Source organism: Trichomycterus rosablanca, chromosome 17 (genome assembly GCF_030014385.1).
Source record: "Trichomycterus rosablanca isolate fTriRos1 chromosome 17, fTriRos1.hap1, whole genome shotgun sequence".
In the NCBI taxonomy this organism is placed as follows: Eukaryota; Metazoa; Chordata; class Actinopteri; order Siluriformes; family Trichomycteridae; genus Trichomycterus; species Trichomycterus rosablanca.
This window is the reverse complement of record NC_086004.1, coordinates 18498658-18523834: the sequence shown is the minus strand read 5'-3', so window position 1 is coordinate 18523834 and position 25177 is coordinate 18498658. Positions and strand designations below refer to the sequence as shown.

The window sequence follows — 25177 nt, the reverse complement described above, 5'->3', positions numbered from 1 at the left end:
TATTTTGCCTTGTCTACCTTGTAAATTGCCTGACCATAGTCTTAATCTTAACCTTGTCTTCGTTACAGCAGCATCGTGGTTCAAACTTGACTTCATTTTGTCTTTAATTTCTCAATGATAAAAGGGTTCTTGTGATGAACTTAACATTTCAAAAGTATCCATCATTTTTAATCAGATATAAGTCATTCCACTTTGTTCTGATACCACTGACAGTTGACTGTGGAATATTTATTAGCGAGGAAATTTCACGACTGGACTTGTTCACAGGTGGCATCCTATCACGATACCATGCTGGAATTCACTGAGCTCATGAGAGCGACCCATTCTTTCACAAATGTTTGTAGAAGCAGTCTGCATGCCCAGGTGCTTGGTTTTATACACCTGTGGCCATGGAAGTGATTGGAACACCTGAATTCAATGATTTGGATGGGTGAATGAATACTTTTGGCAATATGGTGTAGGTGTATGAGAACACATAGCTTTCGGAACCACATTAAAGTTTACGCTGTTTGGCCGCTAGGGCTGGTTAGATACATCAAACCAGAATTGAATTACTATGGAGTCCTATAGTAATTCATATCCACACATGCAGTGCTGAGGAATGACGCTGACATTGAAATTATTTTTCAGGGATGGTGTTTTATGGACAGCTATAAATAACAATGGAAAAGAAAGACCCCACAAACAAAAGACTGAAATGGTTACATCAGACATTGCTATCCTAGCTGCTACATAAAAAAGTGACAGCTGTTCCTAAATGAAATAAGGACAAGCATGTGAGAGGCCACAGTAGTGCAGAGGAAAACCACACGGTGAAAAAAAGCAGGTATGTATGAAGCAGCACAGAGGAGTGTGTGAAGGGAGGTTACGGGGACACTGGACGCGATGACCGGAGCTCCAGAAACTTAAGAACATGTACTGAAGTGCATGACAAAACAAATCCGCAGTGGAAGAGATGGAAAAGATGGAAAAGACAGATGGGACAGGGAGGAGGGAGGAAAAAGTGAAGCGGGGGGTTTGGCTCTGTCGCAAGAGCTGACTCAGAGCATCCAGCTTTAGAAGAGAAAAGGGGTTCTCAGCAAAGTGGTTATGCACAGAAACACAGAGACAGTGCACCCTAAATTAATAATAATAATAATAATAATAATAACACCACACCCAAACACATTCACATCTGTAAATAGTATTAGATTAAAAACTCTGGAAACAAGATGATAATTACAGGTTCTCAATGTACAGTATACAGTTTGTCGGCTGTATGTAGAAAACAGACGCATTCGGTTAATTAATTAAAAAATATATAATATATATATTTATATATGCAGATACTCTTTCTGTGCAGAGATTAAACACTTGTTTGGTAGTAAAATGTGCACATGATTTTTTTTTTCTTTTTAAATATACTAGCTTGATGTACATTGCCTACTTGAGAACTTTCCTCTCCAGACCGAATGCAATGACAGAGAGGAGCACGTCACTCCCCTCGTACTTTCTTCTAGTGGAATGCCTAGAATTCTTGCTTCAGACAAAAAAATATATATATATATATATATATGTATATATATGGAGAGAGAGAACTATTAGTATTAAACCTGCCTTATGATGAAGGATTTTAAAAAAATAGAAAAACGGTGTACAGCTTTTTTCAAGGTGAAACCCTGGATCACTTCAAATTGATGCACTGGCCTGCGTTTGGCAATGATTACATTTAGGAAAAAATAATGCGTCTACAGTGTGATTAAAAGATAATAGTTAATGAATGGAAAGAGTGTGTTGTCAAGTAATGCCAAAATATCTAAGCATTTAGCGCATTACATTCCGATTCCTGCTTCTTAAAACAAGATGAATCACCAGCCTGGGTGTCTGGGATAGGAGCATTATCTTAACTGGGACTCAAAAAAAAAAATCACCAAATAAATCCCAAGCTAATGCCAGTCTATATTAATGCATTTAAACAATTCACTAGCTCATCATACAGTTTGGTTAAAGCTGCAGTACATAATGGTGGAAATTACAACCTCTGTAGAAACTTCTTACAAGCAACTCATAGAAGGAAATTTGTCAATACATTGTGCTGAACACCCCCCGTATGAATTAATATGATTTGTAACTGGCAAACCAATAAGAATAAAAATGTATCCAAGCATCCAAGTTGTGTATCTGTAATGTAGGAGTCTAGAATTAAAGACAGTGGTAGCCTAATCAGTAGAGCTTTTGGGCTATCAACCGGAAGATTGGCGGTTCAAATCCAGGCTCTGCTACGCAGCCACTGTTGGGTCTTTGAGCAAGGCCGTTAACCCTGTCTGCTCCAGGGGCGCCGTACGATGTCTGACCCCAGCTTCCAAACAAGCTGGGATATGCGAAGAAAGAATTTCATTGTACTGTACACTTGTATATGTATATATGACAAATAAAGTATATCTTCTTCTTCTTTTGCAGCAAATCCAACCACAAGGCTCTAAAGCTTAAGCTTACTTATGTTACTAAGCAAGCCTATTACTAAGAGTCTTGGTGTGGTTGGATAGTCATTTTAACCACATGAAACAGAAATGGTTTGCCATCAAGATTACTGAAGAAAGGGGTTTTAATTCAGCTGCCTGCCAAATTTATGTCTATATATTTGACCATGAATCTATATGAGTCTACAGTATATACAGTATATGACCATGAATATGTGCATTAAATACGTGATGCCAGGATGCACTCCAGGATGATCCACCTCACAATGTAACCTCCTGCTACCAGATACAACAAGACTCTTTCTAGTGGAGTCCATGTCTCAGCAGGTCAGATCTGTTCTACCAGCAAATTAGACAGGTGGACCTATTTTTTGGCTCATCAGTGTATATTAAAATACAATGTGGTATGCGGTTTGGAACAGAGCCTCGAGTTTGAATCATTTAATCGAAATGCTGTGTCCAAAAGTGGCCACAATTATTTACTTCAATTTAATCAATATACCTTGCAAAAAGTTAAAAACTCATTTTATTATTTATCCTGTGTTGTTGAACTTTTTTAAAAACATGTCGGCTGTAAGTAATTTTGTACTTCTGTGCAGAGACACATTTCTCTTTTAGGTCAGTGCAGACTGCAAAAAAATAGCCTGTCGCCGCTCAGGTGGGCAGCGGTAAAATACGCTAGCACAACAGAGCTGGGATTTCAAATACATCGTATCAAATCTCAGCTCTGCCATACGGCTGGGCTGGGCAGATTTGTGGCTGTTGTTCACAGGGCGGGATAAGTCGGCCCAGGGTTCCTTATAATGGCTGATTGATGGTGCCTGCGCAAAGTTGAGGAATAATGCTGATCAGGGTGTAGCTCTCCGTGCACAAGGCTGGTCCGCATATGAACTCGCCTCGAGCAGGTGAAAAGATGCAGGGTAATTGGATACGACTAGATTAGGGGAGAAAATTGGGGGGAAAACAGCCTAACAGGGAAAATGTGGTAAATTAAAACACAAAAATGTCCTGCAACTTTGCTCATTAACTATTGTTTACAATGTAGAGTAAATGTGGCCTAAATATTAATCACATGGTTTTATGTTAAGCTTCCGCCCATTATAAATCTGTTATAAAGGAAGCAGTTTAAGCAGTGGTTCTCAACATTAAAGCCTAGAGGGGGTCTCATTGGATACGACTACATTGGGAGAAAAATTGGGGGATTGATGTTTGTTTCTTTGTTTATTAGGATTTTAACGTCATGTTTTACACTTTGGTTACATTCATGACAGGAACGGTAGTCACTCGTTACACAAGATTCATCAGTTCACAAGGTTATACCGAACAGTCATGGACAATTTAGTATCTCCAATTCACCTCAGCTGCATGTCTTTGGACTGTAGGAGGAAACCGGAGCACCCAGAGGAAACCCACATGGACACGGGGAGAACATGCAAACTCCACACAGAAAGGACCCAGACCGCCCTACCTGGGGATCGAACCCAGGACCTTCTTGTTGTGAAGTGACAGTGCTACCCACTCAGGTGACACAGTGGTTAAACATGCTAGCATGTGTTTTTAGGAGGGCGTGCATTAGTCACAGCTCTCCTCAGTCAGGTGTGGAGGTCAACATCAGTAGAAAGGAAGCGACTACATTGGGAGAAAAATTGGGGGATTGATCATGGGGGGTCTAAGAGAAAAAGAAGTTGAGAACCACTGGTTTAAGGCACTGTTAGACACTAGTTTATTAATATAGTTTGAGGAATATTTGGTAGGCTCATTATTTTGGCTCACTTTCTGTTCTTTAAATTGAGCTTTTTAGAATACCTCACATTTAGAAATGTGTCCTAAATATTTAATGTACGACCCCTCCTCATTTTTTATAGACAGTACATTTTATGCCAAGTTCACTCTACACGACTTTTCAAGTCGTCGGGTCGCTGTACAGTTCCCACTACACGACTGGATCTCTTGTAATCGGGAGTCGTGTGTATTTCACAACTGATCGGCGATAGGGGGTTTCACACTACACGATCTATCACCAACTGGAATCGCAGGCAAACTTCTCTGGTCTCCCAAACTACGTTCTGTCACGAAAACAAACGCGAGAACTGACGAAAGGTTTAATGATACCACGTCCAAAAATGCATGTCAACAAGTAGCGAGCGATCGAAGTTTGTGCGCTGATGTGCAGCGTAAAATCAAGGAGAAAACATAAATGAATCTGAGTGGATTTGGCTTGGATTGTTCTGTAGTGAGTTGGAGGTTAATAAATATTTTTTGCAATGCAACCTTGGTGTTATTTTTTGTAGAGAACGATAAGGTCAGAAATACTGGTAAACTTGTGCCCCGATGTATTCTGATATAAACTATATTATGCCCCGTCCCACCTTTTACACTCCTCCCCTGCGTTCTCATTGGTTGTTCGACATAGCACTCATTGCCAGTTGTACAACTCAGATCCAGATATCTGGCATGCTAGAAATCTCTCTTCGGTCGCCGACCGCTCGGCAAGTGCTCGGCAAGCCGCTCGGATCAAGTTGTTGAGTAGTTCACACATAGCGATTGAGAGCCGAGTTTTGATCGCTGAGCGAACGCCGAGTTGCTCCTGAGCTGCCACATCTAGCGCCGACCAGTCGCCGAGTAAAAATCAGGGCATAAATCGTGTAGTGTAAACTAGGCATAAACTTCTGATAAAGTCACTAGCTGACTTTCTATAACTTTGGCTTTCTATAGCAGACCTGCAGCATTGCAAGGACCCATTAATGTAGAGTATTTTTCTCTACCGGATAAACAGCCCTCGTTTTTTTTTATTTCACGACAAAACATTATGCACTGCAGCTTTTAATTATACTACCTTATTATATTTCTGTGTAATAAAAGACATAAGACCTCCCTGTGGGATAACTTGTACATGGACAATTTGTCCACCTCTGTATTTGAGTCTGAGGAGCTAAACAGGATAGCGATCGATCTTCCTACATAAAGCTAATATCAGGTTCTTCATACTAAAAAAAAAAACGTAATTCGTTTCCCCCACATCTGCTGTGAACAGCCCTCTGTGTGAATCCTGAGTAGCTATCTATTCGAACTCCCTTCATTACAACAGTATCCCTGTTTCATACTCACTGCTGAAGGAAAAAAAAAAACTGACATTGGCAACTCGGCATTCCCGTATAGGATAAAAATAAGAAGAAAAATATGAGCACACACAAAGGAAATTAAAACGAAAGACAGGTGGTACACACAAGTAAAAAAAAAGCATCCTAAAATGATGCAGAAGTAAAAGTTCTCTCTTTTTTTTTGTCATTCTGTCAGCATTTCCATGTTAAGTCCTAGTGGCTGAGTTCAGTGATACAGTGTTTCGTGTCGCCAGCATGAGGAGGGAACTGCAGTGCAGTGCAGTGCAGTGCAGTGCAGTGCGGTGGCCGTCGTCCATAGTCTGGACCGGGACCATGTTGGACGGGGGGAAAAAAATTCACACCAAAAAAAGTTCAGACAGGCACATTTGATTTATGCTTCTAGAGTATTCCTGACACTGAGCCAAAATAGTCTTGGCTTTGTGTTTTTTTTTTTCCTTTTCTTTTCTTTTTTCTTTTTTTTTTCTTTTTCTTTTTATACTGTTCGCTTTGGTAACAAGTGATGATTTGAAAGTCTTCTGCTTTTTATTTATTTATTTATTTAAATAATTCTTATAAGTACCTACAGGAGAGTTAAGAGCTCTGCATTCAAGGCAGCATCACAGCCAAACAACCATGACGGGTTTTCGTTTTACTTTCTTTTACCTTTTCCCCTGCATTTCTTTCATCGTTCTCCATAAGCGAAAGTGCATAGGATGCTCTCACAGTAGTAAGGCCTTTTGTTTCTTTTTTTTTTTTTTCTGTCTTCCACACGACGTGAACTGCATTAGCGTCACAGTGACTCGTTTCAGTGTGGAAGATCCGACCGAATCTCCCCGTGTCAACTCAGGCTGTGAATATAAGCGTCGGCGTGTGTTCGTGTCTTAATGGAGGCGACGGAGGGTCAGAAGGTTTCGTCCTTTGCTGCAGGTTCCTGGTCGAGCCTCGTTTTTGGTCAATCGGGTCAGTCTCGTTCCTGTTGCCGCTCTTCCTCCTCGGCCTCTTCCTCGATGACCTGGATGTCGTCCGTGGACGAGGAAGGAGGGGGGAGGTTCGAAGTCTCCGCCTGGTGTTGCTCGTGGTGCTGCTTCTGATGAAGGCCCAGCTCGCTGCTCTTATCCTCTTCTTCGATGATCTGCTTCCAGGCTTTGTGGTTGTAGGTCAGGTGCTGCATAATGCTGCAGAACAGATGTTGATGCCTCTTCCTCGGCTCTGTTAGGGAACAGAAACGATAAAGATTAAAAGCCAATAAAAACGCTGTCGTAGCATTTGCACCCTAAATATACCCAAGCCTGTACTTTTATAAAATGGCAACAACAAATGCTGGGGCGTGTGCACATTCAGTCGAGCCTTTGCAAGGTCAGACACTGGACAAAAAGGCCCTGGATTAGTGCACAAGAGCACAGCCATCCTAAACTTACGGCACAAATTAAATACAGTGGTACCTTAAAACCCGATGTCAATTGGTTCTGGGAGTGGCGTTGAGTTTAAAAGGCGTTGAGTTTTTAAAGTATTTTTTCCCATAAGGATGTATGGGAAACCTGTTAATGCGTTCCATGGTCCTGTGGAACTGCATATATTTTAGACTTAATGTAAAATAATGGGGTTGTTTTTGACACACTAAAAATAAAGCAAATATAATATAAAAATACTGAAATACAATTGAAAAACAATATAAAAATACAATAACATACATCCTTATGGTTCTTAATCGTGGAAATGCTTGATCTTGGAATATCGTATTCCTTAGCATGTTCAGTAAAGGCGCATTCACATGAGAAGTGGCAAAATAGCTTTTGCGCTGCTGTGCCGTTATTTCTTATGGCTTGTGGCAATGCACAAAGCTTAACGTGACTTATTGTACTAAAACAATGAGCAAGGAATTTCATTAGTGGAGAGAACTTATCAGCAGTAATAATTAAGAGAGGTTTGGTGTTCCTATGCCATTCTTTTAATACATTAATCCATGTTAAGCTTTATTTTTTTACAATAAGCGTTTTAGACTCTCTCAGAAAAGCTGATTTTCACAATTTCTCAGCATCCTGAGCTATAACACAAGTTTAAAAGTGAAACAGGAGGAAAATCCAGATAAACACAGATACATGTGGAACTTTCACCGTGGATTTGACACAGTGGGTTATTCCACAAATGCAGATTCGTGTCATATTTGCACTTTGATGATGAGCGCTGAACAAAGCGGCTGTTTATTGTTAATTTGAAATTAAATAAATACATTTTTGGCCGTTCAGGTGGCGCAGCATACAGTGGGATCTCGAATACATCGTATCGAATCTCAGCTCTGTCGTCCGGCTGGGCTGGATGGCTACATGAACAACGTTGATGTAGCCCTGTTGTTCACAGGGTGGGATCAGTCGGACCAGAGTTCCTCACAACTGGTGCAATTACGACCTCTGCTGGCTGATTGATGGAGCCTGCGCAGAGTTGGGGAATAATGCGTTGATCAGGGTGTGGCTCTCTGTGCACAAGGCTGATCCGCATATGAACTCACCTCGTGCAGGTGAAAAGATGCAGTCAGTAGGGAAACAACAAGTTTAAGCGTACAGATTTCTCCATGAAGTGCGCCGAGCCAAAAATTTCAAGTTAGGGGATGTAGAGTTACAAGGTGTGACTAAAACCCTAACTTGATAAATGAGAGTTGAGTCCACATGTTTTTGACCATATAGTGTTTGTACTGAGTGGAATAGCAAATTAGAAACGAGATCTCTATTAATTTGGTGTTATTTTGACAAACAGTGTAGTATTTTAGAACGTGAAATGGGACAAAGCAAGGCAGTTGTCTTTGAAAACATGTCTCCGCTTTGCCTCCAATTCCCTGTTGGAAGTGATCCACACCAAATGCACAACACCCACACTGGCAGATGTGGGCCTTAGTATAGCATGCACCTTTTCTGACATGTCTGCAGCCAGACAGGTGTGAATTCCTACAGAGAGCACAAAGAGACCTGAGGGCAGCTGGACAGCAGCATCAGTTTTGCTCTTTTAGACTCATAGTTGGCCGGTTAGAGCACTATCTGGGTAATTTTCTTTACTATAGACAAAAACAGCTACTAGTTAGAACGTGTTGATATATTTAGGGCAAGATTGCCAGTAGTCATGGTCCAATATTCCAAGAATACTTCTACAATGGAATGTTACTGGATGTGTACATTTAAATTTGTGGGCGTTTAGCAGACGCTTGTTATCCAAAGTGACTTACAGTACTGTGACAGAACATTGTCCAAGCAATTGAGGGTTAAGGGCCTTGTTTAAGGGCCCAACAGTGGCAACCTGGCAGTGGTGAGGCTTGAAACAGCAACCTTTTAATTACAAGCCGAGTACTATTATCATTAGGCTACAACTGCCATGTGTAATGTACATGAAAGGAGTGTGTCAATTGCATTGTATGCCCTCTAAAACCCAGTTCTAGCTGGTTTAGACCAGTTTCTATGTTCTAGCTAAGAAATCTCTGTTAACAGTGGAGTCTTCCTCTGTCCTGATGGGAGTATAAAGGGTGATTATTTTCTTTCCTTCTTATCACATTGATCGTGTTTCTATGTGAGACTTTGTTAGTGCGATATATACCTCTATTCTAATCCAGTCTCTGTGGTATTTCATTAAGGGTTTTTCCACCAAAATATCGTATAACATTTCATACAGTACATACTTATCTGTATCTCCTCATCGAGTTCTTCATCGGTCTCCGTGTCCTCGACTTCCTCTTCTTCATCCTCTTCCTCATCCCCTTCATCATCGTCGACCCAGTAGCCTGGAAGGAGACCAGCAGCATCATACGAGTTGCACAGCGGCCCAACAATATGTGTGATGAATGATTCCTGCAGTTTAGCCAGCTGTGGTGAGGAGCGGTCCATGAAGGGGCTGATGGGCAACCCCAGACGTGCTTCCTCATCACCCTAAGAGAAAAAAAAGCAAGAAATTAGTCAGGTACTAAAGGTTCAGGGATTAAGACTTTCCAGTCCCGTCATCTCACGGATAATAAAAAGATATGAGATAATTCAAGACCGGAGGTTAGCAGGTGAATAAAGGTTACGTAGTAGCAGAGATGTTCAGAAGTCACAAAATACGAGTCCGAGTCAAGTCACGAGTCTTTAGGCTAGAGTCTGAGACAATATAATATACGCAAAACATATATTGGAAATGTAGCATAGAAATAAACAAATAATATGTCAGTTCAGATAAAACTACAACAGATTAGCGACTGTATTTTACCGTTTTACTTGGTGCCTTTACTTTCCTAATCATTGTACAAATGAATGTAATTCGTAACAAGAAGGTACCAGTTAAAAGCTTAAACTGATACGTCTTGTTTTCATTGCAAAACAAAAGCGCGCGATAAATCATGACACAGCGGCAAAAACACAGCAAATAAAAATCATAACCACTGCTTACCTTAGCTTATGTTCTTCCAGATGCTATTAAATGTATAACTGTGTGGTGTCCCATTAGGAACATAATCCGTTAGTTTGTAAATGTGCTTATAATTAAAAATCTCCAAACCTTCCCCGGTTGTGAAGTAAAACACTGACTCGTTAGAAAGCCAATCAAGTGTTTCATTGACACATCATCTGTGTGACGCAAACTGAATAAATGCAAATAACAGCATTTCTTACTTAAAATTAAAATCAGAAGGTCTGATTGGTTCAGAAAGCGCTCTTTCAACCATTAGCGCCAATTCTGTAGGAGCGTTTCATTCACCCCAGTTTTTCCTGTGAAGTGCACTATGTAAGGTATTCCACCATTTTAAGTGAGATTCCAATCCAAAGGTAATGAAAATGTTCAAATAAAGTGAACTTCAAACTGTGTAGGGAGTAGGGAGCGACTCTTCAGCACTACGACGGAAGCTGGCTGTAACATTCACCCATTGCGTGCGTTGCAGGTTAAGACAGCTGAAGCGATGTTAGAGAGCAGAAAGTGACACGATCAGAATGATGTCGGATCAAGGTTTCATTCATCTTTAATAAAAACTAATGACTCGTTGTTTACGAGTCATTTTTTGTGAGTCATGAGTCGTTTGAAATGAGTCCGAGTCGAGTCTGAAGTTGCTGTGTGTGCACCTCATGTGCGACTCGGACTGAAGTCCCCATCTCTGCATAGTAGCATGGACAATCTACATTTAACAAAAATGTACCCTCCTGGGCAAAAAATGGGCTAAACCCAAAATTCCTTTAAATTGCCTTGACAACAAATCTTTGGTCAGAAGATTAGCAAGAACAATTGCCCTTGTGAGATATGTGCCATTATTTGCTCATCAAAGCAGCTAGAAACAGGGAAATTCACTTAAGCAGTCTTCTTGTAAGATAAGTTCATGTAAGGATTTGTATATAAACCTCAAACTAACACATATTCAAAGGTTTAAAATATTCCAAAATATCTGCAGGCTTCTTAAAAGATTAGTGCAATTTTGGGTTTGACCCATTTTTAGCCCAGGAGTTCATATTTGTAGCAAGAAATTGGCTACTTCTAAGCTGAGGGCCAGACCATTGTGTCAGTAAACTGCCTTTAAGCAGGTGACATTGTGGAAAACTTTAACCTAGTTTCTCCTGCCAGTTGTGCCTTATGTACGCAGGCTGGTAAAGTTTTTCATGTTATATAACAAGGCTATGTGGGTTATACTCAGCTATATAACAATAAATGCACTGATCCAACACACATTATGATCAACCACAGTTCAGTACTTCTATTCAGTCAGTTTTCTATTACATAACAGTACAACTAAAATGTTCTAATGTAGTCCATTATTCAGTGCACACTGTGTAGCATCTGAATTTACTATTGTATTTATTTATTGATTAGGATTTTAATGTCATGTTTTACACTTTGGTTACATTTATGACAGAAATGGTTGTTATTTGTTACACAAAATTCATCAGTTCACAAGTTTAATGTCAAACACAGTCATGAACACTTTTGTATTTTTTTAATTCACCTCACTCGCATGTCTTTGGACTGTAGGAGGAAACCGTAGCACCCGGAGAAAACCCACGCAGACACGGGGAGAACATTCAAACTCCACACAGAAAGGGCCCGGACCATTCCACCTGGGGGTCGAACCCAGGACCTTCTTGCTGTGAGGCGACAGTGCTACCCACTTAGCCACTGTGCCACCCCTGAATTCATTAAAATTAATTTACAAATAAAAAAACTAAATTAAAAGCTAATAGGACAAAAATCAGCAATAGCACATGCATCCTAAATATTTATTCTGCCCCATGTGTGTTAAACAAATCAACATTTTCCTTCCTACCAACGGTTTTGAATGTGGTTGAGGTCAGGACTCTGTGCAGGCCACCAAAGTTCTTCCAGACCACTGATCAAACCATGTGTTCATGAATCTGGCTGGCACAGGAATCAACCTTACCACCTGGTATAACTGTTATTAGAAAGTTGAAAGCAAAATATGTATTATGTATAATCAATGGGTAAAGCTGAACACCTAAAGTCATTTAGGAAAGGCGTCTAGGTAGCTTTGGTAATGTAATGTATGTACTGAATTGACTAGCAAATTGGTGTCAGATTTGCCTGACTTTTGGTGGTTTGGTACTAATTTGACATTCTGTTCAGTATTTTTGAATGAGAAAGGCCAGACAGTTCATGAACAGTTCATAAACAGTCAGCTGACCCTCATACTCCACAGTTCACTGACATGATGAGAAAATGCTTTACTAGAAATGTGAGAGGCATTCAGTGAGAGGCAAATCCGTGGGTGGAAACATCTTGTTGATAATAGAGATCAGATAAAATGGCCAGACTGGTTCAAGTGAATTTACCACTCTTTTTCAGACTCTAAGAGTAGTGGGATCCAACAGCAAAAAACTACATCAAGGTTCACCTCTGTTTAATTTCTGCTCAGAAAGATCTTGATTTCTATTGAAACATCCAGTAAATAGGATTTGTAATGATATAGGGAATGTTTCCTTGCCAAACTGTGGGCCTCCTAATACCAATTAAGCATTGTTTGAATCCTACAGCTTATTGACATTATGTTTCTGTATATGTGCATCCCACTATTTACTCATCCAAGAACAAAGTCTTGTCAAACTGGATACATGAACACGACAACAAGTACAGTGTAGCCTAGCGGTTAAGGTGCTGGACTAGTAATCGAAAGGTCGCTGTTTCAAGCCCCATCACTGCCAGGTTGCCACTGTTGGGCCCTTGAGCAAAGTCCTCAACCCTTAATTGCTTAGACAATATACTGTCACAATACAGTAAGTCGCATCTGTTAAATGTCGACAATGTAAATCTCAATGTACTTCAAACACCTTTCCAGTCACTAGATCTGAATTGACCAGAGATCCTTTGATATGTGGTTGAATTAGACCGATTGGATGATGGAATCCATCACACAAATTTCTTTTGGGATTAATTTCCATTGGGATTAATAAAGTATCTAGCTATCTATCTAATTAGATGGATTGTGGCTCAGGGAAGCAGATAATAAGAAAAAAGTTAATGTCTGTGACAAAAAGTATTAATGTGGGTAAATTAATATTATACAAAGTGTCCAAACACAGACATTTTAAATAAATACATGGATTAAAAAATCTAAAACCTAATAGTTCTAGATAATGAACTTGAGACTTTCAGATCACGTAGTATACAGTTAAATCCATACCTGATCGTAAAACTCATTGACAATGCCCTCTGTCCATTTGAGGTGAAGACTGCGCTCCTTGGCCGGCCCGTTAATATCTGCCAGCTTGATGCATACTTGGCACACCAGCAACCTGTCATTTTCATTAGTCCAGTCAATACCTGGACTATTCACATCCGTAACCTGTTAACAAGATAAAATCATACACGGTCACATATCTGCATTAGGATAGTAGAAATAGCCGGCTGGGGTGACGACTGAAGTGTGCGTACATAAGCTGTACACCCAAAATATTATTTAGAACTAAATCATTACTTAGGATTTCAATGGAAATGAAATAAGAGATGCTGTTTGCACCAAAGATGAATGAAAACACACACTTTTAGCACCCAGTTTAGTCAGTGCTACTTCCTGCTTCATTTGACCTTCATGAGGTAGGTTTATATGGAGATTGTGTAGGCGCCATCAATCAGCAAAGGTCATAATTGTCAAAATTGCTTGTATTTCAATAAATATTCAGCCATAACATTAAAACCACCTCGTTTCTACACACATTGTCCATTTTATCAGCTTCACTTACCATATAGAAGCACTTTGTAGTTCTACAATTACTGACTGTAGTCTATCTGTTTCTCTGCATGCTTTGTTAGCCCCCTTTCATGCTGTTCTTCAATCATTGCCAGCACTGCAATGGTGGTGTGTTAGTTAGTGTGTGTTGTGCTGGTATGAGTGGATAAGACACAGCAGCCCTGATGGAGTTTTTAAACACCTCACTGTCACTGCTGGACTGAGAATAGTCCACCAACCAAAAATATATCCAGCCAACAGCACCCCATAGGCAGCGTCCTTTGACCACTGATGAAGGTCTAGAAGATGACCAACTCAAACAGCAGCAATAGATGAGCGATCGTCTCTGACTTTACATCTACAAGGTGGACCAACTAGGTAGGAGTGTCTAATAGAGTGGACAGTGAGTGGACACGGTATTTAAAAACTCCAGCAGCGCTGCTGTGTCAGATCCACTCATACCAGCACAACACACACTAACACACCACCACCATGTCAGTGTCACTACAGTGCTGAGAATAATCCACCACCTAAATAATACCTGCTCTGTGGTGGTCCTCTGGGGGTCCTGACCATTAAAGAACAGGGTGAAAGCAGGCTAAAAACGTATGTAGAGTAAGAGATGGATTACTGTCAGTAATTGTAGAACTACAAAGTGCTTCTATATGGTAAGTGGAGCTGATAAAATGGACAGTGAGTGTAGAAACAAGGTAAGGGGGGGTTGAATATTTTCAATTGCAATTGTATATACAAGTAAACCATTAGCTAAGTTGGGGGTACTTCAGAGGAGCAAATGGCTCCACTCTGGCCAATGTTAATTTCATCTTGGTGCAAACAGACCCTCCAACAAGTCAACTGAGAGTTCCTGTACTGGAATTTAATGTGCTATTTACCTTGGAATTAAACTCAGCTAGGAAATCAAAGTGCTTCTTTAGATCTGTTGCAAGAATGGCCTCGATAACAAGAAAGCGAAATCGCTTAAACTCAACATGGTCCAAGTTGGACAGGAAGTTGAACTCGGGCTGAGACAGGAAAAGACTCCATGCAGCGGCAGCATGGTGGTTTTCCAGAACCGAGCGATCGTTGTATAGCACCGCCTGCCAGACAAAGAGAAAGAATGTGAGAAAAGGACAGAGAGAAAATAAAGGTTAGAGATAAATCACTGGATTCTTAGGATGCTTTCGGCTTAAGTAAACAAGTTATATATTACAGAATCGTTTATTTTCCAGTTAGTACAGGTGTTTCATCAAATCCCTGGCAAAACAATCCCAGGAAAATGCATGACCAGTCTGAATAGCTAGAATGTTTCAATACTGATAAAGAAATCAATAGAATTGACTTTTCTACATACCTGAGGGGCATTAGTGGCTACGAGAAAGGCATTTGTGCGACCTGGGTGATCATAATCGTGCATAGCAGCTGCTACATATAGTGCCATGAGCTCGAGGGCAGGGACGTTCCAGGCTAAGCAGCCGTAACTACTGTCCGAGATGGAGGTGCTTTTGGACGACGCGTAGGAAACTCTGCCTGGCGAAATGCCACTGTCTGAATCTGACATCAGAAAAAAATGTTAAAAGAATTTTTACAATAAGCAGTTATTTAAAAGCTGTTGGGTTGATATATCACACAAAATTCCAGTTCTCCATCTAAACAGAGATGGACACACACAGCGACTTCAGACTCGACTCATGACTCGTAAACAACAAGAGTCCTTAGCGTCAACATGTGTTAACATCAGTTACTTGTGCTAATTAACCCATCTTTTACGTGTGACAATTAACCACGGGTAAATGTTACAGCCAGCTTCCGGCGTAGTGATGAAGCATCGCTCCCTACTCCCTACACAGTATGAAGTTGACTTCATTTGAACGTTTTCCTTACCTTTGGATTGGAATCTCACTTAAAATGGTGGAATACCTTACATAGTGCACTTCACAGGAACAACTGGGGTGAATTAAACGCTCCTACAGAATTGGTGCTAATGGTTGAAAGAGCGCTTTCTGAACCAATCAGACCTTCTGATTTTAATTTTTGTAAGAAATGCTGATATTTGCATTAATTCAGTTTGCGTCAAACAGATGATGTGTCAATGAAACACTTGATTGGCTTTCTAAAAAGTTAGTGTTTGACTTTACAACCGGGAGAGGTTTGGAGGTTTTTAATTATAAGTACACATTTACAAAATAACAGATTATATTCCTAATTGCACAACACACGGTTATAAATTTAATAGCATCTGGAAGAACATAAGCTAAGGTAAGCAGTGGTTATGATTTTGTTTGCTGTGTTTTGGATTTTGGCCATTTTGCAATGAAAACAAAACGTATCAGTTTAAGCTTTTAACCTTCTTGTTACAAATTACATTCATTTGCACAATGACTAGGAAAGTAAAGGCACAAAGTAAAACGGCAAAATACAGTTGCTAATCTGTTGTTGTTTTTAATCTGAACGTACATATTATTTGTTTATTTCTACACTACATTTCCAATATATGTGTTGTGTATATTATATTGACTCGTGACTTGACTGACTCTAGCCTAAAGACTTGTGACTTGACATGAAATCTAGCCTTAAGACTTGTGACTTGACTCGGACTCGTATTTTGTGACTTGCAAACATCTCTGCATTCAAATTAATACTCATTAACTTAAGTAAAAGCAAAAATCCTGGATAAACAGTAAATGGTGAGATGATACTTGACAGGATCTAGATCGTTCACTACTTTTATCCTGCTAAAGAGTTGGTTTTGGCTGGCTAAATGAGTTCAGTTCCAGCACCATCTACTGGGTCTAGTACAAGTTACATTAAATAGATGTGGTGGCATGAAGTTTTTTTAGTCCATACAGATTTGTAGAGTTACTGTTGCTCTGGTTGGGATCAATGCAATCAGGTCAATGGGAGCTATTAGAAATTGCCCTGTGATGGACTGTCCGAAATCTTTCCTTCCTTTAAACCAAACACACAAACAATAAGCATTTCTTCTATTTGGAGACTGGCTTTCTAATTACAACCCCAAATCAGAAAAGTTGGGACAGTAAGGAAAATGCAAATAAGCAAAAATAAAAATGCAGTGTTCCTTACATTTACTTTGACTTTTATTTGATTGCAGACAGATATTTCATATTTTATCTGCTCAACTTCACAGACGGCACTGCATCAAGAACCGCCACACAACAATAGCTGATATAACCACATGGGTGAGGGATTACTTTGGCAAACCTTTGTCAAGCACTACAATACAGAGTTACATGCACAAATGCCACTTAAAACTTTACTGTGCAAAAAAGAAGCCTTATGTTAACCATGTCCAGAAGCAGTGTCAACTTCTCTGGGCTCTGAGGCATCTAGGATGGACCATCACACAGTGGAAACGTGTATTGTGGTCAGATGAATCAGCATTCTTTTCAGCAGGTCTTTTTTGGAAAACAATGTCTTTTAAGTGTGGTGAAAAGGAATGGCAATTCTTTTCTTTGTACTTTTGTCGGTAAATAAAGATTTAGTGGAATTAACAAATTACAGATTTTCTTTTTATTGCATTTTACAAAACTTTACTAGAAATGTGTTTTTAATATGGACATGTTGGTACCGTTTCTCTTTCTTTCTAAATTCAGTTGAAACTAAGACAATTTAAAGACTAAAAACTAGCAGAATTGGCTTTCTGTATTAAAGCTTGAGCCTGAAGTGTTTTGCTTGGCTTTTGGCACCTGATACTGTTTGATTGTATGGTTTGTTATTCTGAGAAAATTGTGTCATTCTGTGCCACTAATCTGGAAATTTTGATCATGTTGCCTTCAAGACATTAAATCAGCAACTATGGCTCATGTAATGTTAATATACCAGTGCACTTGGAGGGGGATGTATTCCAATTGTGTGATTCCACAGACAGTCAGAATTTACTAGTGCTTGTTTGTTTATTAGGATTTTAACGTCATATTTTACACTTTGGTTACATTCATGACAGGAACGGTAGTCACTCATTACACAAGATTCATCAGTTCACAAGGTTATATCAAACACAGTGATGGACAATTTAGTATCTCCAATTCACCTCACTTGCATGTCTTTGGACTGTGGGAGGAAAACGGAGTTCCCGGACACGGGGACAACATGCAAACTCCACACAGAAAGGACCCGGCCCGCCCCACCAGGGGATCGAAGCCAGGACCTTCTTGCTGTGAGGCGACAGTGCTACCCACTTAGCCACCGTGGAATTTGCTGGTGTCACATTACTTACTCTTGTACTCTAAATCAGGGCCAATCAGCCCCCAGCTCCTGGCTACATACAGCCTAGGGCAGGGGTTTTCAAACCCTGGGGACACTCGCAACCCTTGAGTGAGTCACAAGCCCAAAAAAAATGGGTCGCAGACAAAAATAATAATAATTAAATAAACAAAAAAAGGCACACAAAAAAGAATGCCCTGTTGTTGAGGCTTTATGTTACACCTTGTAAACCACAATGGGACCACACTGTTACCTTTTCATTATTCAAGTTGTTTAATTTAATTTTGTTTTAATAAATTTGATGTGTTTTGATGTGTTGCCTGAGTGGCTGTAAAAATCATAGACAAAAGGAGGGTCAGTTGAAAAAAAAACCCTGGCTTAGGGCATAGTCTAGGCTTAAACTTCAAAGGTTCAGACACTTTGTCCAAGAACACCACTCGAGAGCCTTTAAACCGTGATGTAAATGTATTTCGAATATGTTACTCTTGGGATGTAGTGTAAATGAATTTGTTTCTAATTACATAAAAGTCTAAAGCATATAATTTTTATTATTGACTTTATATACCTGCTTGCGTCTGTTTAAAACAGATGATCTCATTTATTAGAAGGGGTGTCTAGGTTCTTTTGGTGGAGTGTATAAAAATAGCAGTACGGAAGAACCAGTGTATAACTGTATTACCTATATTACATTGGCATACGACTTTATAGTCCACTAGAATGCTTAAAAAAGCCCATCTGGGCATCATCTGCATGCTGCAGAATCTTGTGCCAGCAAGTGAGGTCACTGGCATCCCATGCGATTCAACACCTTTCAAAACCCTAAAGCTTCTTGCTCTCCTGGGCTGAACGGGTACAGCGAGCCGAATGACTCAGACTGTGCTCCATTTGAGAAATTAAAACAGTCATCAGCAGCCTTAAAATAAGTCCCGAACACGCTGAGCCAGCACTGGCAGGCTTGGATCCGGACCACGACGAAGACTATTATGAGAGCTGCGTCTCTGCCTGGTTTGATTTACTTGCATCGGATCAGAAGCATGTGGGATATAATTAGCATAGAAATGAACGGGGCTATGAATGAAGTGAGGTTGTGTTATTGACTAAAAAAGTTTGTCCACTGCAGAAATGTTGCAAGGGTCTGAATTTGAGTACCTGTGTCGCTTCCTGTCACATGCTCATTATGGATCTGCTGAAAGCCTGGAATGGGCCTTGTGGTCAGGTACCACACCGCATGGAGAACATCAGTGGCATGGACACGGTTGTGATCTGAGAAAGAAATGCATTCACGTATCAGTTTCTGATATCAGAATCTACACATCTCACACATCTCACAGATCTCATGCTATTTAAAGTTTGAACCACTTTTCATAACTTTAATGCAACTCTTACATGGAATATCACGATAGCCGTTCTCCAGAGCACTGAAGTACGTCATGAACTCCCGGATGGGGATTTTGAAGATTTCTAACAGACCCGTGTCCTGGAACAAAGTGTAGGCCACCTGAGGGAAAGGAGAACAAACAAAACATAATTAAGACAGACAAAACAAACATGCACTGAAGCACCAAGTCCCCAGTGAGCAGCTAAGTCTACTGAGCTGTCAAGGATCATTGCAAAAAAAATTATACCAAGTGCCAATCATGCACTGGATTTTGTTTTAAATAACTAAAAGGGTCACCAATGATTCTGGCATGAGTTTATTTTGTTTAATAAAATGCTAATTCATATTACAATAGCAAAATAAGAATAAAAGAAGAACATCAGTAGACTGAAAACCCAGCAGCACCAAGTAAATGGAAAAGATTAAACTTTCGTTAATATCCATTGAACTAATTGCATAAAAAGTCAAAAATCATAATTATACTAACATTGCTGAGGATCCTCCCAGTCTTCCCTCCTGTTTTTTCCATCAAATCAAATATCTGGAAGTTCCAACTGTCCAGCTTCTCCATCAGGTCATCGTGGTCCTCGAGCATGGGGTCCAGCTTAAATTCCTGCAAGCCATGAAAGACAATTAGCACTTAGTTCAATTTAAGTCATTTCATTACATTTAATTGGGAATCACTGTCGCCTCGCAGCGAGAAGGTCCTTCTCGTGTTCGATTCCCAAGGGGTCTGTGTGGGTTTCCTCATGGTGCTCGGGTTTCCTCCCACAGTCCAAAGACATGCAGTCAGGTTACAAAAATTGCGAGTTACAAAAAATTGTGTGAGTTAGTGCTTTTCCACCGAAAGAACTGGTTCTTGAACCGGTTCTGTTCGGGCTTCTTCGAACCGGCCCGCGTTTCCACCAGTTTTGAGAGCCAAGCGTGCGCCACCAAACGGTGGGCATTGCGCAACAAAAATAAAGAGTGACACTGACATAGTGGTGGTGTGTTAGTGTGTGTTGTGCTGGTATGAGTGGATAAGACACAGCAGCGCTGATGGAGTTTTTAAACACCTCACTGTCACTGCTGGACTGAGAACAGTACACAAGCCAACAGCGCCCTGTGGGCAGCGTCCTGTGACCACTGATGAAAGTCTAGAAGATGACCAACTCAAACAGCAGCAATAGATGAGTGATCGTCTCTGACTTTACATCTACAAGGTGGACCAACTAGGTAGGAGTGTCTAATAGAGTGGACAGTGAGTGGACACGGTATTTAAAAACTCCAGCAGCGCTGCTGTGTCTAATCCACTAATACTAGCACAACACACACTAACACACCACCACCATGTCAGTGTCACTGCAGTGCTGAGAATGATCCACCACCTAAATAATACCTGCTCTGGTGGTCCTGTGGGGGCCCTGACCATTGAAGAGGTTAAAAAAGCATGCAGAGAAACAGATGGACTACAGTCAGTAATTGTAGAACTACAAAGTGCTTCTATATGATAAGTGGAGCTGATAAAATGGACAGTGAGTGTAGAAACAATAGTATCAATAGTTTGTTTCCTTAAAGACGCTTTAAAAATATCAGCAGCAAACTGGCTTAAAATTCAATCAGGTGAACTTTAAAATAAGTAAGTGCAGCGCCAAGCTCCAGAGGAAACAACGGCACAGCAGCGCATGTGAAAGCACCCAAATCTCTACAACTTGACATGCCCACAGATGACGCCATTCTTTGGTGCCACCTGTGTTCGCAATTTGCAACCTCTTTTTTTCTCGACCCGGAACACGTCGGTGGAAAAGAGGTATGTGTGTTTGCCTAGGATGGACTGACGACCTGTCCGGGGTGTTTCCTACTTTTCGCCCAGTAAATCGTACCCACCGTGACACTGAAAAGGATAAAGCAGTGGTAAAACAGACAATGAATGAATTAATAATTGCATAATATAATAAAAAATTCTACAAGTGACTTGTGGACTTCTCCAAAAAGGCTTACAGGTTCTACCATTGTCCAATTTCATTTGTATCTAATGCATAGTCTCTGCATTGTAAAGTCTAAAGTGAAACTGATTAATCCTTTCACAAAATGTCTTCAAGATTAGAACAAAACATCCAGTTCTGCACAAGAAAAAAAAAACAAGCCACTATGCTTAACAGGACCTGATCATTCATCATTCCTAAGTGACCACTTTCATTATTTATTATTTCATTATCCTTTAGTAACCACTTTATCCCGTTCAGAGTCATGCTGGGTTCAGAGCCTATCCTGGAAACAGTGGGACCAGAACACACTGACTGGGACTGAATGACTTTGGAAAATTACAGTCATTCACTCATTCACTTACTCATTTACATCTAAACACAAGCTCAAGTAGCCAATCTCTTAAAAGGTACGTTTTTAAGAAACTGGGAGGTATTCTGAGGAAATCCACACAGATCCCAGGTGCTACCTGCTGCACCACCGTGGTGCCTCTACATTACCCTGATGAAATATACTTTAAATAATAATAATAATAATAATTTACACTTATATAGCGCCTTTAACCACGCTCAAGGACGCTTTACAGAGTACAACATAAGCAAATACATTTGAAAAAGAAGCGTAAGTGTACGTATATACATGCACATATATATATATATATATATATATATATATACAGCGGTTGGACAAAATAACTGAAACACCTGTCATTTTAGTGTGGGAGGTTTCATGGCTAAATTGGACCAGTCTGGTGGCCAATCTTCATTAATTGCACATTGCACCAGTAAGAGCAGAGTGTGAAGGTTCAATTAGCAGGGTAAGAGCACAGTTTTGCTCAAAATATTGCAATGCACACACCATTATGGGTGACATACCAGAGTTCAAAAGAGGACAAATTGTTGGTGCACGTCTTGCTGGCGCATCTGTGACCAAGACAGCAAGTCTTTGTGATGTATCAAGAGCCACGGTATCCAGGGTAATGTCAGCATACCACCAAGAAGGACAAACCACATCCGACAGGATTAACTGTGGACGCAAGAGGAAGCTGTCTGAAAGGGATGTTCGGGTGCTAACCCGGATTGTATCCAAAAAACATAAAACCACGGCTGCCCAAATCACGGCAGAATTAAATGTGCACCTCAACTCTCCTGTTTCCACCAGAACTGTCCGTCGGGAGCTCCACAGGGTCAATATACACGGCCGGGCTGCTATAGCCAAACCTTTGGTCACTCGTGCCAATGCCAAAAGTCGGTTTCAATGGTGCAAGGAGCGCAAATCTTGGGCTGTGGACAATGTGAAACATGTATTGTTCTCTGATGAGTCCACCTTTACTGTTTTCCCCACATCCGGGAGAGTTACGGTGTGGAGAAGCCCCAAAGAAGCGTACCACCCAGACTGTTGCATGCCCAGAGTGAAGCATGGGGGTGGATCAGTGATGGTTTGGGCTGCCATATCATGGCATTCCCTTGGCCCAATACTTGTGCTAGATGGGCGCGTCACTGCCAAGGACTACCGAACCATTCTGGAGGACCATGTGCATCCAATGGTTCAAACATTGTATCCTGAAGGCGGTGCCGTGTATCAGGATGACAATGCACCAATACACACAGCAAGACTGGTGAAAGATTGGTTTGATGAACATGAAAGTGAAGTTGAACATCTCCCATGGCCTGCACAGTCACCAGATCTAAATATTATTGAGCCACTTTGGGGTGTTTTGGAGAAGCGAGTCAGGAAACGTTTTCCTCCACCAGCATCACGTAGTGACCTGGCCACTATCCTGCAAGAAGAATGGCTTAAAATCCCTCTGACCACTGTGCAGGACTTGTATATGTCATTTCCAAGACGAATTGACGCTGTATTGGCCGCAAAAGGAGGCCCTACACCATACTAATAAATTATTGTGGTCTAAAACCAGGTGTTTCAGTTATTTTGTCCAACCCCTGTATATATATATATATATATATATATATATATATATATATATATATATATATATATATATATATATATATTTATATACATACATATACAAAAAACACATACACATGTACACACACATATATACATACATACACAAAAAAACATAAATACACACAAAGGAATTATGAAAAATGTTCAGAAAAGAGATGTGTTTTGAGATTTGAAATGAGGGAGGGAAGAAGAAGAGCGGAGGGTCGGAGGGAGAGAATACCAGAGATGAGGGAAGGCACAACTGAACGACCTGCCACCCATAGTGGAGAGCCTGAACCTAGGCACTGCCAGAAGATCAGAGCCAGAGGACCTAAGATGGCGCAGTGAGGTGGGGCGTTTAAGTAAATCAGATAGGTAGACCGGGGCCATGCCATGAAGAGCTTTAAAAGTAAGTACTAGTATTTTATATTGAATCCGTTTGGAAATGGGTAGCCAGTGTAGTTTTGCCAGGACAGGAGTAATATGGTCATATATTATTTTAAAAGGTCAGAACTCGAGCAGCAGCGTTTTGGATACGATGAAGGGGCGAAGGGCTTTGGCAGGTAGTCCATAAAGGAGTGAGTTGCAGTAATCAAGTCTGAAGGTGACAAGTGCATGAACCAAGGTCTCAGCTACATCACGGGAGAGAAGAGGACATAGACGTGAGATATTGCCCAGATGAAAGTACGCAGATTTAGATATGGCAGATATGTGGGAGTCAAAGGACAGGAGGGAATCAAAAAGAACACCAAGGTTGCGGGTGCAATTAGTGGGACAGATAGAAGTGGAACCAACAGTGAGAGTAGAATTAGAAATAGAAGAGATAGCAGATTTGGTGCCGATGTAGAGAAGCTCAGTTTTATGGGCGTTTAGCATTAGGTAGTTAGAATGCAACCAGGAGTGTAATTCCTGAATACAACAAGTGAGATTGAACGGAGGCATGGTATCAGAGGGTTTACAGCTGAGATAGAGCTGAGTATCATCAGCGTAACAATGAAAGTTCAGGCTGTGTAAATTAAAGAATAATGTACACTGAAAGTACAGTTTGCCTGTTCCTAAAAACAAAGGGCAAATACTTTTTTCATCAAAATTTGTACCTTTAAACTCAACACATGTGCATGGGGTAACAATAGAGCCTTGGTGGAGGGGGGATTATGGTGTGGGCTCGGCCCCTTAGTTCCAGTGAAAGGAACTCTTAATGCTTCAGCATACCAAGAGATTTTGGACAATTTCATGCTCCCAACTTTGTGGGAACAGCTTGGGAATGGCCTCTTCCTGTTCCAACATGACAAAGCAAGGTCCATAAAGACACGGATGAGCGAGTTTGGTGTGGAAGAACTTGACTGTCCTGACCTCAACCCGATAGAACACCTTTGGGATGAATTAGAGCGGAGATTGCGAGCCAGGCCTTCTCGTCCAACATCAGTGTCTGACCTCACAAATGCGCTTCTGGAAGAATGGTAAAAAATTCCCATAAACACTCCTAAACCTTGTGGAAAGCCTTCCCAGAAGAGTTGAAGCTGTTATAGCTGCAAAGGGTGGGCCGACATTTCAGTGTATAAGTGTCAAAAACAACCCCATTATATTACATTAGCCTGAAATACATGCAGTTCCACAGGACCTTCCACAGAAACTCATTAACAGGTTTCCCATACACACTTATAAGAAAAAATACCTTAAAACTCAACGCCTTTTAAACTCAACACAACTCCCAGAACCTATTGACGTCGAGTTTCAAGGTACCACTAGGGATGTCCCGATCACGTTTTTTTGTTCCCGATCCCGATCATTAATTTTGATCCCGATCCGATACAGAGTCTCAAACCGATACTTGTATTTTCTAGATATTGTCTAGATAAGAACTAGATAATACTGTTCACACAGTGCACACTTCAAGTACATTACAGTTATTCAAATTAATCCA

The 25177-nt window shown here is 40.6% G+C and overlaps 1 protein-coding gene across 1 annotated transcript in view; it reads right to left on the bottom strand.

The window, feature by feature from the left end:
• Positions 1-619: 619 nt before the first annotated feature.
• The window catches only part of pde3b (phosphodiesterase 3B), a 134319-nt gene continuing 109761 nt past the window's right edge, over positions 620-25177 (bottom strand). The window contains exons 9-16 of the mRNA XM_063013453.1: positions 19823-19948; positions 19344-19455; positions 19107-19220; positions 15088-15287; positions 14630-14833; positions 13191-13352; positions 9222-9468; positions 620-6769 (exon numbers count right to left, since the gene is read on the bottom strand). Coding sequence (XP_062869523.1) covers positions 6522-6769; positions 9222-9468; positions 13191-13352; positions 14630-14833; positions 15088-15287; positions 19107-19220; positions 19344-19455; positions 19823-19948 — 1413 coding nt within the window. The 3' untranslated portion in view covers positions 620-6521. The remainder of the gene's footprint in view (positions 6770-9221; positions 9469-13190; positions 13353-14629; positions 14834-15087; positions 15288-19106; positions 19221-19343; positions 19456-19822; positions 19949-25177) is intronic.